Below are 15,295 nucleotides of genomic sequence, written 5' to 3' on the forward strand. Positions count from 1 at the left end.
CCTGGTATATCAGATTTTCATAGTCACAAAATGGATCATGCTAGAGAAATACAGAGGTATTGATCAACAGATAAAGCTCCTAACATCATTGACTACTCATTCATAAGCACTATGAATCCTGAGCATATTTTTTTTCCTGAGAATTTTTTGGTTCAGAGGATGAAAGATTTTTTTTTTCAAGTGAAAGACACAATCCTGCCCTTGGTTATAAATTCCTTGAGGAAATTATAAGACTTTTGAATGAAAGCAGAGCAGAACACATTGGAATATGTGTTCTAATAGTTCTCAGTAAGACCACATACTCAGACCAATGCCATGTGAGTGATGCAGTCACAGAAATGCTTGCCTTTATTTCCATCTTTAAAATCAAAAAATACCAAATGCTTAATGTAGTGTTATAAGGATAATATATTAGGTATTTCCCTGGTTTTTCAATTTGTTTGCTCTCAATAGGACATTCTGAATGTTCATAGGTATTAGATGACTAGTATTGGAAAAGACAAGAAAGTCTTAGTATTTTCCTATCAGCAAATATAAAATATGAATTTTTTTTAAGATTTATTTATTTATACAAGCACTGGATACAGTCAGAGGCGTGGGAGGGTGAGAGAATTCACCAGAGCCAGAGCGGAGAGTAGAACAGGCAGAGTGATGAAGTACACTGCTGAGGGGAGCAGCGGGCAGAAGGAGAGATCTGCGCGCCATGTGGGACCCTCGCCTGGCCGCAGGGGATCGAACCGGTGCTGCAGAGGCTGCGGGCAAGCTTCACAACCCAGCGCTCAACCGCTGCGCCACCAGGGAGGCCCATGAATGTTTCTTAAGTCACTGAAACAATTTACCATAAAATACTTCTGTTCTTGGTGCCTCCCTGGTGGTACAAGGGGTTAAGTCTCAGCATTATGAAGCTATCAGCAGCTACTGCAGCACGAGTTCGATCCCTGACCAGGGAGCTAACCTACATGGTGCAGCAGACCTCTCCTGCTCCTGTCTCACCTGCTGCTCTCCTTAGTGTATTTCAGATCTTCCTGTTCTGCTCCCCACTCTGTCTCTGGTGAATCCTCTTGACCCCCACACCTCTAGCCTGTACCCCCAGCTCTTGTATATACAAATAAATAAATCTTTAAAAAATTGTCTGTTCTCACTCTTTCCACATTATCCTCTACCAACATACACACATTTTTCCACTTCTTTAACAAAAATTGTAATCATATCTAATGTTTGACGTCTAAATTCATCTACCTCAAAGGAAGTCAAAGTCTCTAGGAATGAATAAACCTGTATATTGATGATAATAATTCATTATTTCCTCTTTTACATATAACTTTTGGGGAAGAAAACAAAGTATAGATTTTCCCAACAGAAAACTATTTTCAAATATTCAGTTGCATACTTTTAAAATATGTAAGCAATTTCCAGTTCAATGGCACTACTCAGAAGCCATGACATGTTTCAGATCTGCTTGTAACCAGCCTAAGGGATACTCACATCACTCTGGAGGTCATAAGCTTTCCGAGCCTGGATGATGTCAGTCTGGTCGGGCAGGCAGGTCCATTCATGCAAAGGATGTTTATAATCCACATCACTAACCAAGGTCTGACATTTCTTAGCCAAAACGATACCAAGCATGTCCACTGGGCTGCTGTACCTGGTCTTGTATTTCTCAAATTCTTTCTTGTACTCAAGGTCACTCTGCACTTTGGCAATGTAGAGGGACCACATCATCTTGGGATCATCATGTATCGCTCGAGCACCAATATGGTGACCCAACTGCTTACGATAAGCTTCTTTGTATTTGTACTGGAAGAGAGAAACCAGTGAATAAGGAGGAAGCACCAAGGGATATTGCCTGTTGTTCTTTCTGAGGTGATGTTTTCTATGAAAACCTGAATCACAGGAAGTTATACCAAATGTGCTGCTGTGATGCTAGAATCAGGCATGCTTCCTCCAAAGGAGAAGACAGTATGCTCAAGTGCACACTTCCAATAGCTCCACAATGATTCCTTTATATAATGCCAAAAAATTGTACATTCACAAATAATGACTGAAAATTGAACACTGAAAGAGTGAACTCAGTCAGTGATAAACTGTCTCAGGAGTTAGTTATGTGGGTGAACCTACCTAAGCACATATCTGAGTGATATGTTTACATGGTCCATTTTATTTTCCTTGGGCATTTTGATAAATAATTTCCTCTTTGCAAATAATATGGGATCATTTTAAATAGGAATACTTTCTTGTGTAATGGATATAGAAGATGAAAAAGTTCTAGAAGTCTGTGGTAAAACAGCATGAGTATTCTTAACATTGCTGAACTTATATTTGAAAATGGGTAAAATAGTAAATTTTGTGTTTTTATCATTAACTAAAAAAGAAAAAAAAATCTATTAAAAATGGATGATTTTGCTATACTTAGATTAATATTGAAGTTGTCCAGGAGTCTGATGTCATGATTTTTAGGGTAAAGGAATAAAGATATTTATGGACCCCACATCAGGAGTCGTTTAGTTTTTCCCCTGTTCTATGTCCTTCTTTAAGTCATGGGGAACTTGACTCCCTCAGGTCAAGAACTTAGTTAAGCTGGTTTTTCCTCACATCTTGCCTTGAGCGTATCCTGAGGACAACTCGTGAGACTGGATGAGTACCTCAAATATGTCTGTCTAACTTTAATCAATAATGTGGTTTCCTATGCAGGTGATTAGCCTGTTGATAACAAATGTAAAGACTGAATCAGCTCTTACATCACTGGCAATATCCCTGGAGGCCTTGGCAGCCACAATCGGTATGGCATCACTTCTTAAGTCATAGCCCTCTTTCTTGGCTTCTTCCATGGCTTGGCGATAAAGGCTCTAAGGAAAGAAGAAGTAGACTTTAGATATAGAACCTACTTTTATTCTAAAAAGTCATTTTGTCAAAGGAAGACTACTTAAGGATGCAGAAATGCACTGATACATTCAGTCAGTTTTTTTTTTTTTAAATCTGCTAGAAGATGCAGTATTTAGAAACCTCTTTTGGTTTTTAGTGGAAAAACATTAACGACCTCAACTCTTTAAGGCTTTATCTTTTCTCTACATTGTTCAGCATATTTTAAACTGCTTGAGACTGTAAAGACAAATTCTCACATGTAAAGAAAATCCTTAAGAAGTGTGGCAGAAATAGTGAAATCAAATTGCTTCATTATTGTGCCCCATTCTCCAATTATACTGAATTAAGAAAACTGGAATAATATATCTGGATTTTAAATATGATGCAGAGGTACTTAATTTTTATGTAACTTAAAAGTACTAGAGGGACATTATTGTATGGTTTTAATGTGGGTTATTAATATATGACAATCTACATCCTTTTCAAGGTGAGATTTTACAAGGAAAAGCCAAAGTAAAAATACATTTAAAATGTTGAGATAAACCCTGAGGGCATTTGTTCTTTTTAAAAATTTTAGAAATGTTTAACTGGGGAATCATTTACTTTATTACATTTTTCCTTTGAAGAATAAATGCTCAAATTTGTCTTCTTGTGTAAGTATGATAAAATGTGTTTGAATCATCTCATAAATTGGGATCAAACAAAAAGATTTCTTTCATTCTTCCAACATTTGAAAAATATGTAGAGCTTCAAAGAAGAGAACACTTGTAGTTATCATCACAGCTACATTTTAAAGATTATTTGGCGAGCTATTTATGCAAGAGAACTGGAACAGGTAAGAGAGGATTTAAAAGGAAAAAAATAAGATGTGGTTATTTTGTTTACATTTATTGAGCTAAGTATGGACTGAAGGTACTAATGGGAAAGGGCTGAGAAGAAATCAGTTGGGTCATTCTGAAGTGTAGTTTCCAGAAGACAGTTCTTTGATAATGAACATAAGGATGCAATTTTAAAGAAAGTAAGTTCAGCTGGAAATTTTAGAATTAAAAAATAGCCCAATTTCCTCTCAGCAGTCTGAAAATCTACCTCATCTGACCTAATTTTAAGAAAAGAGAGAGACTTTAAAGCTTCATTAGAGTTTGACATAGAAAGTAACTTTATCACCTTGGGGTGAGACAGACCACCTGGGAAAGCTAATCAAATAGAAAAACTCTGTGGCCACAAGAAAAAATGCTTATTCAAAAATATCTGAAACCAAGGTCAATCAAGAACTTCTGATCAGGCTTGTGCTTGGATCTGCTTTGTAACACTAGGGAGGAAAATCTTATCCTCTTCACTTCTTTTGTCATGGTTATTTGATATAAGCATGACTCCTTTTTAGGACTACACTATAAAGGTAAAAGTAATTAATGTGGGTTAAATAATAAGCATTATCAAGTCTTGAAAATGGCTACTTAAAATTCCCACTGTTCTCAAACTAAAGAAAAATCTGTCCTCCAAATTTTTACTGAAAATTCACGTATAGGTAAAAAACAATCAGTGTTATTGAATAAACCAGGTAATTCTTGACTTCATCATGAACAATTAGTCAAGAAGCTAATTCTGTAGCAGTATTTCTAGACTGCAAAGTTATGTGATGACAAGTTTGGTAAAGATGGAGAGAGTTCATGAAAGAATGTATTTTATCATCCTCAGACAATTTTGAAATGGAGGAACTTAAGACTCTCTTTTCATTTCTTTTAAATAAACCTCAAGTTGTTTTAAATAAATCTAATTTTTATGGTGACCTAAGTATAAAGAGAAGATATTAAAGCTAACTAATTAAGCAACTGGTTTGCACCAGGCTTCAACTAGACATTTTATATATACTAAATCATGGTGTCATTACAGAAGTCCTTCAAATAGGAAATTTTGTCCATTTTACAGTTGATGTAGCTAAAGAAAACAAACTCACAGAATAAAATTTGAAGCAAGTACTATTCTGATAAATAATAATAATCATTTTTTAAAAGATACAATATGTTTCAGTCACTAATAGTTGAGATTGAGGTTTTGCACACTGAAAATATGTAAACATGTTTATCTTATGTAGATATATAATATTAAAAAGTACATACACAAGGGGGGCGGAGCAACATGGCGGCGAGGAGACGCTGCGAGTAAGATCTCCCATTAAAAAAAGTTAATAGGGAGGAAAAGCGGCAGGTCCCAGTGAGAACTGGGACACGGAAGATAAACGGACGACTCCAGCAAACTGCCCAAAGAAGAAAGTTGCCATAAAAGAGGACGAGAAGGGAGGGAAGCCCAGAACCCTGCTCCCCTCCCCCGCCCACAGAGGCGGCACTCTCCGACCGGCAGAGAGGAGGGAAACAACAAACCAAAAAGGCCAACAAGAAAAACGGACGCAGCAAGTGGGACTGTAAGTGGAAAGGAACTATTTCAGCCACCACACCCCGTGAACGGGAGCTGAGGCGAACCCTGCAGGATCCGCCGCGAGCTCCAGGCGCCATTAAAGAGAGCCCCGCCCCCCAGGAGGAGACCAGCACCAGCACACAGCCCCGGCCGCCCGGTAAGCTTGCGCGGAAAGTGGCGCGGATCCGGACCGGATCGCAGCTGCCCAGGTCCCCGCGCCTGCGACCTAGGCTTGCGGGGAGACGGCGGAGGCCCTCCCTGAGTGAGCAGGAACAAGGTGCCAAGGCAGGGGAGCAGGATTCAAAAGGCGCCATTCCCGCGCCACTGATCTGGGCTACAGCCCGCGTCCTGGAACTGAGGGCTTTGGAACTGAGACCCGGGGCACGAAATTAGGGGCGTGGGTTCCCCACGACGGTGGGGCACAAGGCAGACACAGCACCCCAAAGCCGTTGAGGTGTACCCTACCATCCCCGCTCTGCTCCCTGTCCCACGGGGTGGAAAATCAGCTCCCCAAGGGCTCTAGGAGAGATCTCTGGCGCCACCTAGTGACTTGACCCCAGCACAGGCTACTGAAGGAGCTAGTGGCCAGCTGGGGAGTTAGCCCACACCGGGCCCCTTCCGAACAAGTAGTCTGAGCCCACAGGGAGAGCGAGCACCCACAGCCGGGGCAGACCAGGCGCGCAGAAGAGTGTGCCTGAGACCAGAAGCGCAGGGAGTGTGTCCCACATCACCATTTTAGAACAGGGACATTTCTTCAGTAAAGACTACCTGCAGAAGGCTTCCTCAGGAGCCAGAGGTGAGCGGGGGAAGTTCGCCCACGCCAGACCCCCTCTGGCCTGCAGTCCAAGCCCAGAGGGGAGCAGGAACCCACCGCCGGGGCAGACCAGGCACACAGGGGAGTGTGTCCCCCCATCGGCATTTTAGAACAGGGACCTTTCTCCAGTAAAGGCTGCTTGAAAATGACAGATGACTCCTGGAAGAACCAGAGGGGAACAGAGAAGCCCACCCAAGATGCCGGCCAGTCCCAACAACACAGTGTCCCAACGCATACGGCAAATTAGAAAACAGACAGTAGGGAGGAGAAGAACCACACGCAACCTAGCAACTCTCCAGAGAAAAAGCACACCACAAAAAGAAAGCCAGCCCCCAGATTGCAACGACAATAACTTGGAAGAATTTCTGAGCCTTCCAGAAAGAGAATTTAAAATTGCCGTGATTAAAAAACTGACAGAAGTCATAAAGGAAAAGAACGATAAGGGAAAAATAATCAACGATCAGAAGAATGCAATTGAGTCCCTAGAGAGGGAAAACAATGGTCAGAAGAAAGAAATTGAGTCCCTAAAGAGGGAAGTAAAAGAAATGCAGGAGATCAAAGAATTAATGGAAGAACTAAAGAATTCTGGGAAAAGCAATGAAAGCAGAATAGATGAAATGGAAGAACGAATAAGTAATCTTGAAGACACAGAAATAAAAAGAACCAAAACAGAAAAGGAAAGAGAAGTACGAAGGAAAAAGAACGAAGAAAGACTTCGGGAACTATCTGACTCCATGAGGAAAGGAAATATAAGAGTTATAGGAATACCAGAAGGAGAGGCGAGAGATGTAGGAACAGAGAAAATATTCAAAGAGATAATTGAAGAGAACTTCCCAAATGTGAAGAAGGAGCTGAAAATTGATATACAAGAAGCAAGAAGAACACCAAACTTCCACGACGAAAGGAAAAATACAGCAAGACACATAATAGTAAAGCTCCCAAGAATCCAAGACAAGGAAAAAATAATGAAGCTGGCAAGAGGGAAGAAACAGATAACATTCAAAGGAAAACCAATCAGGCTGACATGAGACTTCTCCGAAGAAACACTACGGGCAAGGAGAGAGTGGAGGGACATAGTCAACAGACTCCAAGAAAACAGATGCCAACCAAGAATACTCTATCCCGCAAAGCTCTCCTTCCTCTTTGAAGAAAGAATATGGACCTTCCCAGACAAAGAGAAACTCCGGAATTTCATTGCAACTAAACCCCCACTCCAAAAAATACTACAAGGAGTCCTAAAGCCAGAACCTCAGAGGGACGAATAACAATGAAAGAAGGCCAAAAAAAAAAAAAGTTATTAAAAGAATAAATAAATAAAATCAAAGGAAAGACAAACACAATGGCAAATACAGATGTTAACATATCAATATTAACTCTAAATGTAAATGGACTAAACTCTTCAATAAAAAGACACAGAGTTGCAGCCTGGATTAAGAAACAAAACCCAACCTTTTGCTGTCTCCAGGAAACACATTTAGCTACAAAAGATAAAAATAGGCTCAAAGTTAAAGGATGGAAAACAATCCTACAAGCAAATGGACCAAAAAAGAAAGCAGGAACAGCTATACTTATATCAGATAAAACAGATTTCAAACTCAAAAAGATAAAAAGAGACCGCAATGGTCACTACATTATGATCAAGGGGACAATACTTCAAGAAGAAATAACACTCATTAACATATACTCACCAAACGAAGGAGCACCAAAATATATCAGACAACTGTTGTCCTCTCTGAAAACAGACATCAGAGAAAACACATACGTAGTGGGAGACTTCAACACACCACTATCAACAATGGATAGATCAACAAGACAAAAAATAAGTAAAGAAACCAAAGCTCTAAATAAAGACCTAGAGCAATTGGGCTTAACAGACATCTATAGAACACTAAACCCCAAAAAAACGGAGTACACATTTTTCTCAAGCGCACACGGATCATTCTCCAGGATCGATCACATACTGGGGCACAAGACAAACATCAACAGATACACCAAGATTGAAATCATATCAACCATCTTTTCTGACCATGAAGGCATCAAACTAGAAATAAACCATAAAAAGAAGGCAAGGAACTTTCCTACCTCATGGAGATTAAAAACCACACTACTGGAAGACCATTGGACTAATGAGGAGATCAAAGAAGAAATTAAAAAATTTTTTGAATTGAACGACAAGGAGGACACCAATATCCTAAATGTATGGGATGCAGCAAAAGCAGTAATAAGAGGAAAATATATAGCAATAGAAGCTCACATCAAGAAACAAGAAAGAACGCAAAGAAACAACCTAATCTCGAAGCTCAAAGATCTAGAAAAAGAACAACAAAAAAAACCCAAAACCAATAGAAGAAAAGAAATAATAAAAACCAAAGCAGAAATAAATGAAATTGAAACTAAAAAAACAATCCAAAAGATCAATGAAACCAAGAGCTGGTTCTTTGAAAAAATCAATAAAATAGACAAACCCCTAGCCAGGCTCACAAAGGAAAAAAGGGAGAAAGCACAAATAAACAGGATCATCAATGAAAGAGGAGAAATCACAACGGACACAGCAGAAATCAAAAGAATAATCAGTAACTACTATGAACAGTTATATGGAAACAAGTTTAACAATCTAGAGGAGATGGACAAATTCCTACAACTCTACAATCACCCAAAGCTAGATAAAGAAGAAATAGAACACCTAAACAGACCAATTACAATTAGCGAAATTGAAATGGTAATCAAAAACCTCCCCAAAAACAAAAGCCCAGGACCTGATGGATTTACAAATGAATTCTACCAAACATTCAGAGACGAATTAGTGCCTATCCTTCACAAACTCTTCCAAAAAATTGAGAAGGAAGGGACAATACCAAACACGTTCTATGAAGCCAACATTACACTAATACCAAAACCGAACAAGGACAACACAAAAAAGGAAAACTACAGGCCAATCTCCCTAATGAACACTGATGCAAAAATCCTCAATAAAATTTTAGCTATCAGAATCCAACAATGTATCCATAAGATAATTCACCACGACCAAGTTGGATTCATTCCAGGGGCACAAGGATGGTTTAACATCCGAAAATCAATCAACGTTATCCAACACATCAACAAAAAGAAATATAAAAACCATATGATAATATCAATAGATGCTGAGAAAGCTTTCGACAAAGTGCAACACCCATTCATGATAAAAGCCCTTGAAATTCTTGGGATACAAGGAACATACCTCTACATCATAAAGGCCATCTATGACAAACCAACAGCCAGTATCATTCTCAATGGTGAAAAGCTGAAAGCAATTCCATTAAGATCTGGAACAAGACAAGGATGTCCACCCTCACCATTGCTTTTCAATATAATACTGGAAGTCCTAGCCAGGGCAATAAGACAAGAGAAAGACATCCAAGGAATCCAAATAGGAAAAGAAAAAGTCAAACTATCACTATTTGCAGACGATATGATATTATACATAGAGAACCCCAAAAACTCCACAGAAAAGCTAATTCAACTCATCAATCAGTTCAGTAAAGTGGCAGGATACAAAATCAACACGCAAAAGTCAGTAGCCTTCCTATACACAAACAATAAATCTGAAGAAGAAGAAATCAAAAAAACCATCCCTTTTGTTATTGAAACAAAAAAAATCAAATATTTGGGAATAAATCTAACAAAAGAGGTAAAGGACCTATACAAAGAAAACTATAAAACACTGTTAAAAGAAATAGAAGAAGACACAAAGAAATGGAGAGACATCCCCTGCTCATGGATTGGAAGAATAAACATTATTAAAATGGCCATCCTTCCAAAAGCAATATACAGATTCAATGCTATTCCAATCAAAATTTCAATGTCATTCTTCAAAGAAATAGAACAATTATTGATGAAATTCATATGGAATCACAAAAAACCCCGAATAGCCAAAGCTCTCCTGAAAAAAAAAGAAGGGAATGGAGGCATCAGACTCCCAGACTTCAAACTATACTACAAAGCCATAATCATCAAAACTGCATGGTATTGGAACAAGAACAGACATACAGACCAATGGAATCGAATAGAAAATCCAGAAATAAACCCACAGATTTATGGTCAACTAATCTTTGACAAAGGAGCAAAGACTATATGCATTGGAGCAAAGAAAGTTTGTTCAATAAATGGTGCTGGGAAAACTGGGTCGCTACATGCAAAAGAATGAAGCTTGACCACCACCTCACACCATACACAAAAATCAACTCAAAATGGATTAAAGAACTAGACATAAGACCTGAAACCATAAAATATATAGAAGGAAATATAGGCGAAACACTACGTGATTTGCACATCAAAGACATCTTTACAGACACATCACCCAAAGCAGTGATAGTGAAGGCAAAGATAAACAGCTGGGACTACATCAAATTAAAGAGCTTTTGCACAGCAAAAGAGACAATAACAAAAACAAAGAGAAACCCCACCAACTGGGAGAACATTTTTGCACCCAACACTAATGATAAAGGACTGATCACAAAAATCTGCAAAGAGCTGATGAGACTCAACAACAACAAAGAAAATAATCCAGTCAAAAAATGGGCAGAAGAGCTTAAAAGAAACTTCTCTGAAGAGGAAATGCAAATGGCCAACAGGCATATGAAAAAATGTTCAATATCACTTGTCATCAGGGAAATGCAAATCAAAACTACCATGAGATACCATCTTACACCAGTGAGAATGGCACATATTAAAAAAAACTAGCAACAACAAATGTTGGCGAGGGTGTGGAGAAAAAGGAACTCTTCTGCACTGTTGGTGGGAGTGCAAACTGGTCCAACCACTGTGGAAAGCTGTGTGGAGATTTCTGGACCTACTAAACATAGAGCTTCCATATGATCCAGCAATTCCACTCCTAGGTATTTACCCAAAGGACACAGAAACATCAATTCCAAAGAACACCTGCACCCCTATGTTTATAGCAGCACTGTTTACAATAGCTAAGCTTTGGAAACAACCCAAATGCCCAAAAATAGATGACTGGATCAAGAAGATGTGGTACATATATACCATGGAATATTACTCAGCATTCAAAAAAGATAAACACATGCAATTTGCTGCAACATGGATGGCGCTGGAAGGGATCATGCTCAGCGAAATAAGCCAAAAAGAAAAAGAAAAATACCGGATGGTCTCACTCATAGCAGGAATCTAGAAAACTTAAATAAGGGACCAGGAAAATGAATAACTATAAGAAAGTGAAAATCAAAATCAACAAAAAACTATGAACCAGAGACACTTTTAGGGGGGCGGGGGCGGGAGGGGAGGGATTGGGGTCAGAATGGGGGGCTGCAATTGTATGGGGAATATAACAATAAAATTAAAAAAAAAATCTTTAGCAAAAAAAAAATAAAAAAAAAATAAAATATATCTGTGCATATTCCACAATGGAAAAAAAAAAAAGTACATACACATACAATCAATAATGGCCAGATCAAGGAATAAAACAAATGATCTTACCTCACTGTAATTTATTTTATTTTGCCTTGCCAACATAATTTCAGGTGTATCAGGCATGATATGGACTTGGGTCTTGTCTTTGTCCCAGGCTTCTGTGTATAGGCGCTGTGAGGGATAAAAACATTCATGAGTTATGAAAACAAAGTGTGTGATATACTGGAGTTTCCATTTAAGGGATCATGACAAAGGTGAATGCTGCATTTGTGCTGTATATTAGCACCCTTCAAACTCTTTGATATTACAGGATAATTATTATCACTAAACATAAGTGTAGACTGTTATGAAAAAGAAAATCCTATGGACTTCATTACAGGATCACATCCATCCCAATTAATTAAAAACAAGTATTTTCTAACCAGATAGCACAAGCATTGGTGGCATAGTGATTAGCAAAGCTACCTTCTAATATAGATATATCCATGTTTACTGTGGGTATATTAACAAATCTTTACGCATTTTTTTGTTTGTTAATTGCAAATGTACCTTGATATGACATCTCTACATTTCTTTATAACCAATATTATGGAGATTAGCATCTGACTTGTTTTATACTTAAGTATAGCCAGTAAAAAAGAAATCTTAATATGATACCATATATAACTCTCTTAGACTTTAAATTATTTGAACGCCAAGTAGCTATTCTTAACTTGGCTACTTCACAAGAGGTGTCAAAGCAGCAATTCCCACATGTATTTTTTCATTATCTTAATGTAACTGAGTAGATAGCCAAATCACTTTATAGAGGATGACAACTGAATAAGACAAAAAAAGACTAACTTAATCATAGATATTTTGTGTTATTTCTTCCAGTTTGGGGGCTCACCTTGTTCATGTTGATAGCATTGTTCTTGGCCAGCACCTGCTCCAGGGAATCAGTCACACTGGTAAATTTCAACTTGTCTGGGGACTGGCGGTAGATGTTGTCACTCAATATCTCTGCAGCTCTCTTGCACTTGACTTGCTCCACAGACCCAATGGGGACCCAGCCAATGCCTTTCAGCCACTGGAGGTCTGATTTATAGACGTTCTGGTGAGATCAAACATAAAAGAAAGTATTACTGAATCTGTTGAGACTCAATTTCAAACATAAAAGAAAAACACTGGAAAACTTGAGTAGCCAAACACCACATCTATGTCCTTTAACACATGAAAACCAAATTAGATATACTCTCATGGTATTATGGTCTTTCTAAAAGAAAAGTCAGCACAATGAAAAAGGGGTTGGAGAGAAGAAATGCTATTATTTATGAGCATTTTACCTAGGCCATTATCTATTTATTACTATGTATTAATTGTCATAAGCATGGTCACTAGTGGTAGTTAGGAGTCACCAAGTACTCACATCACTCTGGAGGTCATAGGCCTGCCGAGCATGGATGACATCATTCTGGTCGGGCAGGCACGTCCACTGGTGCAGGTAGTTCTTGTAATCCACATCACTGACTAAGGTCTGGCACTTCTTGGCCAGCACCACTCCCAGCATGTCCACTGGGCTTGAGAACTTGGTCTTCCACTTCTCAAAGTCCTTCTTGTACTCCCTGTCGCTCTGGATCTTGGCCACGTGCATGGACCACATCATCTTGGGGTCATCCTTAATGTCCCGGGCCCCAATGTGATGGCCCAGCTGCTTGCGGTAACCGTCTTTGTATTTGTACTGAAATAAAAGTGGCCATTTTAAACAAATGAATGGAAAAGGCTAAAAGTCTTACTGATTAAAATTTTAGTATTTTTAAATTGGAAATTCTTGCAGAGAAATGGAGTCTTCTGAATATTAACTTATGTTCTCATTCTAAATTCTGATTAGACTTCATAGCAATATTCTAATGGGAAGATTGGCCAAACTACATAGTTGTATGGCACTCAGACATCAACTCCCTGAAAGCAAAGGCAGCAAGAAAAACAGAATTATATACTGCCTTTTCTTTATCTTGGAACAATGAAATCACTGTTTGACAATAAATATAACATATAATTTTGAGAATGATATTCCCTGAAGTGGACTAGCTTGTGTTTTCCTTCCTGTGTGTCCTGCTCTGTCAGAGGTCAAATTTGGCTGAGCATTGTGGGGATTCCTCACATGGAAAAATGTTTTTGTGGTGGTACTAAGTGCTGACTCCAAGATGTTTCTCTCTAATTTGGATAACATTACACAAAACCCAACCATACATTTTTGGAGGCTGAATTCTCCACCAAAAGACCCACTTCTTTCAGAGACAGTGGAAGAGGAATCAGGTTCATTATTATTACTTTTGGTTGTTTGTTTTTTTTTTTCTATTTTCATATACAAAAAGAAGCACTTTAGGTATTTTTTTTCAAAGAAAGAACTGGCAAAATTCCAATGCCAATTTGGGGAAAGGTGCATTTTTCTAGATCTGACTGTACCAGATCTTTTTCTGATGTTAAACCAATAAATATAACCAAGTTATCTATTTAATCTCTTCTGGAATTTTCTTTTTTTTCTGTGAGAGCTATGTGCTTAAAATATGGATATGAACTTCTAATAATTATAGACATGAAGAATTGTAGACTGAAATTCAATTTTATACTGAAGTTAGGATCCCCTTTCTGTCTTTAGGATCTTGACATTTAAAGTCTTTTTGAGTTAAAAATATGAAAAAGTTTTTAAAATGAAAAGCATTTCTTTCATTAAGAGAAATAAGACAATAAATGTGCTTCCACTGGCACCCAAGTGCATCTTCCTGTTGCAATAATGTTACTTCCCCATCATTTCTTCCATGTGTGTAAATATGTAGAGGTCTTGCTGCTACTCACATCACTGGCGATGTCCCGGGAGGCCTTGGCGGCCACAATTGGAATAGCATCACTTCGCAAGTCGTAGCCTTTCTTCTTTGCTTCTTCATTAGCAAGTTTATACAGACTCTATAGAAAGAAAGTCAGAATTAAAGCAAAAGTTTGACAAAAACAATTTGGAGATTACAAAATCACACACCACATATTTTTAAAGAATAGAAACTGGAAACCATCTAAGTTTCTAGCAATAGTGGAAAGTAAATGTAATATAATATATTCTACCAAAAAATGCTATTTAGCATTAGAAAAATTTAAATATAGCAATAAATATCAATGTTGATTGCTATATCATTATAGATTAATACATATCATATGTAGAGTAATATGATATGTACATCAACATAGATAAGCATACCTATTAATATAGACTAATGAACAGAGGACCAATCCATACATACTTCTAAGTGAAAAAGAAATTGCAGAACAATATATTTAATATTATTTGTATGTAAAATATATAGACTTTTATTCATTTATTACTTAAAATTTATGACAATCATCTATTTTTATGTTTTAAAAAATGAGAAAAGTAAAACTTGAAACATAGTTAACTTCAAGCCTATAAATTTTTACTGCACCATTTTGTAAAACATGTGCCTATAAAATTGCACTTTATTTTTTAAATAATATGTAGGTAGTTCTATTAGCTGAGAATAACAGTTTCCCATACTTGAGGTTTTCTTTCTAGAAAAGGGGCCCAATTATTTTAAATCTGGTCTTTCTCCTTTCTCTGTCACTTTATACTCTACCTCTGGAGAGGTGCAGTGATTTCCTGATTTAACCCATTGGTAGAGATGGGATAACATGCCCAGCTCAGCTCTGACCTGTTCCTTCTAGATCAAACCCAGTGCCTCCTGATTCTCCAGGATTTAAGGGACACCTCCCCTCCATTGTGACCTTTGCCTGGATTCAGTTAGGTTC

At 37.9% G+C, this 15,295-nt stretch overlaps 1 protein-coding gene across 1 annotated transcript in view; it reads right to left on the minus strand.

Moving 5' to 3' along the window:
• The window catches only part of NEB (nebulin), a gene marked incomplete at both ends in the record, with an annotated part of 193,074 nt that overhangs the window by 83,921 nt on the left and 93,858 nt on the right, over positions 1–15,295 (minus strand). Inside the window, 6 exons of the mRNA XM_084236383.1 lie at positions 1,486–1,797; positions 2,739–2,846; positions 11,564–11,668; positions 12,387–12,590; positions 12,906–13,217; positions 14,336–14,443. Coding sequence (XP_084092509.1) covers positions 1,486–1,797; positions 2,739–2,846; positions 11,564–11,668; positions 12,387–12,590; positions 12,906–13,217; positions 14,336–14,443 — 1,149 coding nt within the window. The remainder of the gene's footprint in view (positions 1–1,485; positions 1,798–2,738; positions 2,847–11,563; positions 11,669–12,386; positions 12,591–12,905; positions 13,218–14,335; positions 14,444–15,295) is intronic.

Source organism: Talpa europaea, assembly GCF_964194135.1.
Source record: "Talpa europaea genome assembly, chromosome: 1".
NCBI lineage: Eukaryota > Metazoa > Chordata > Mammalia > Eulipotyphla > Talpidae > Talpa > Talpa europaea.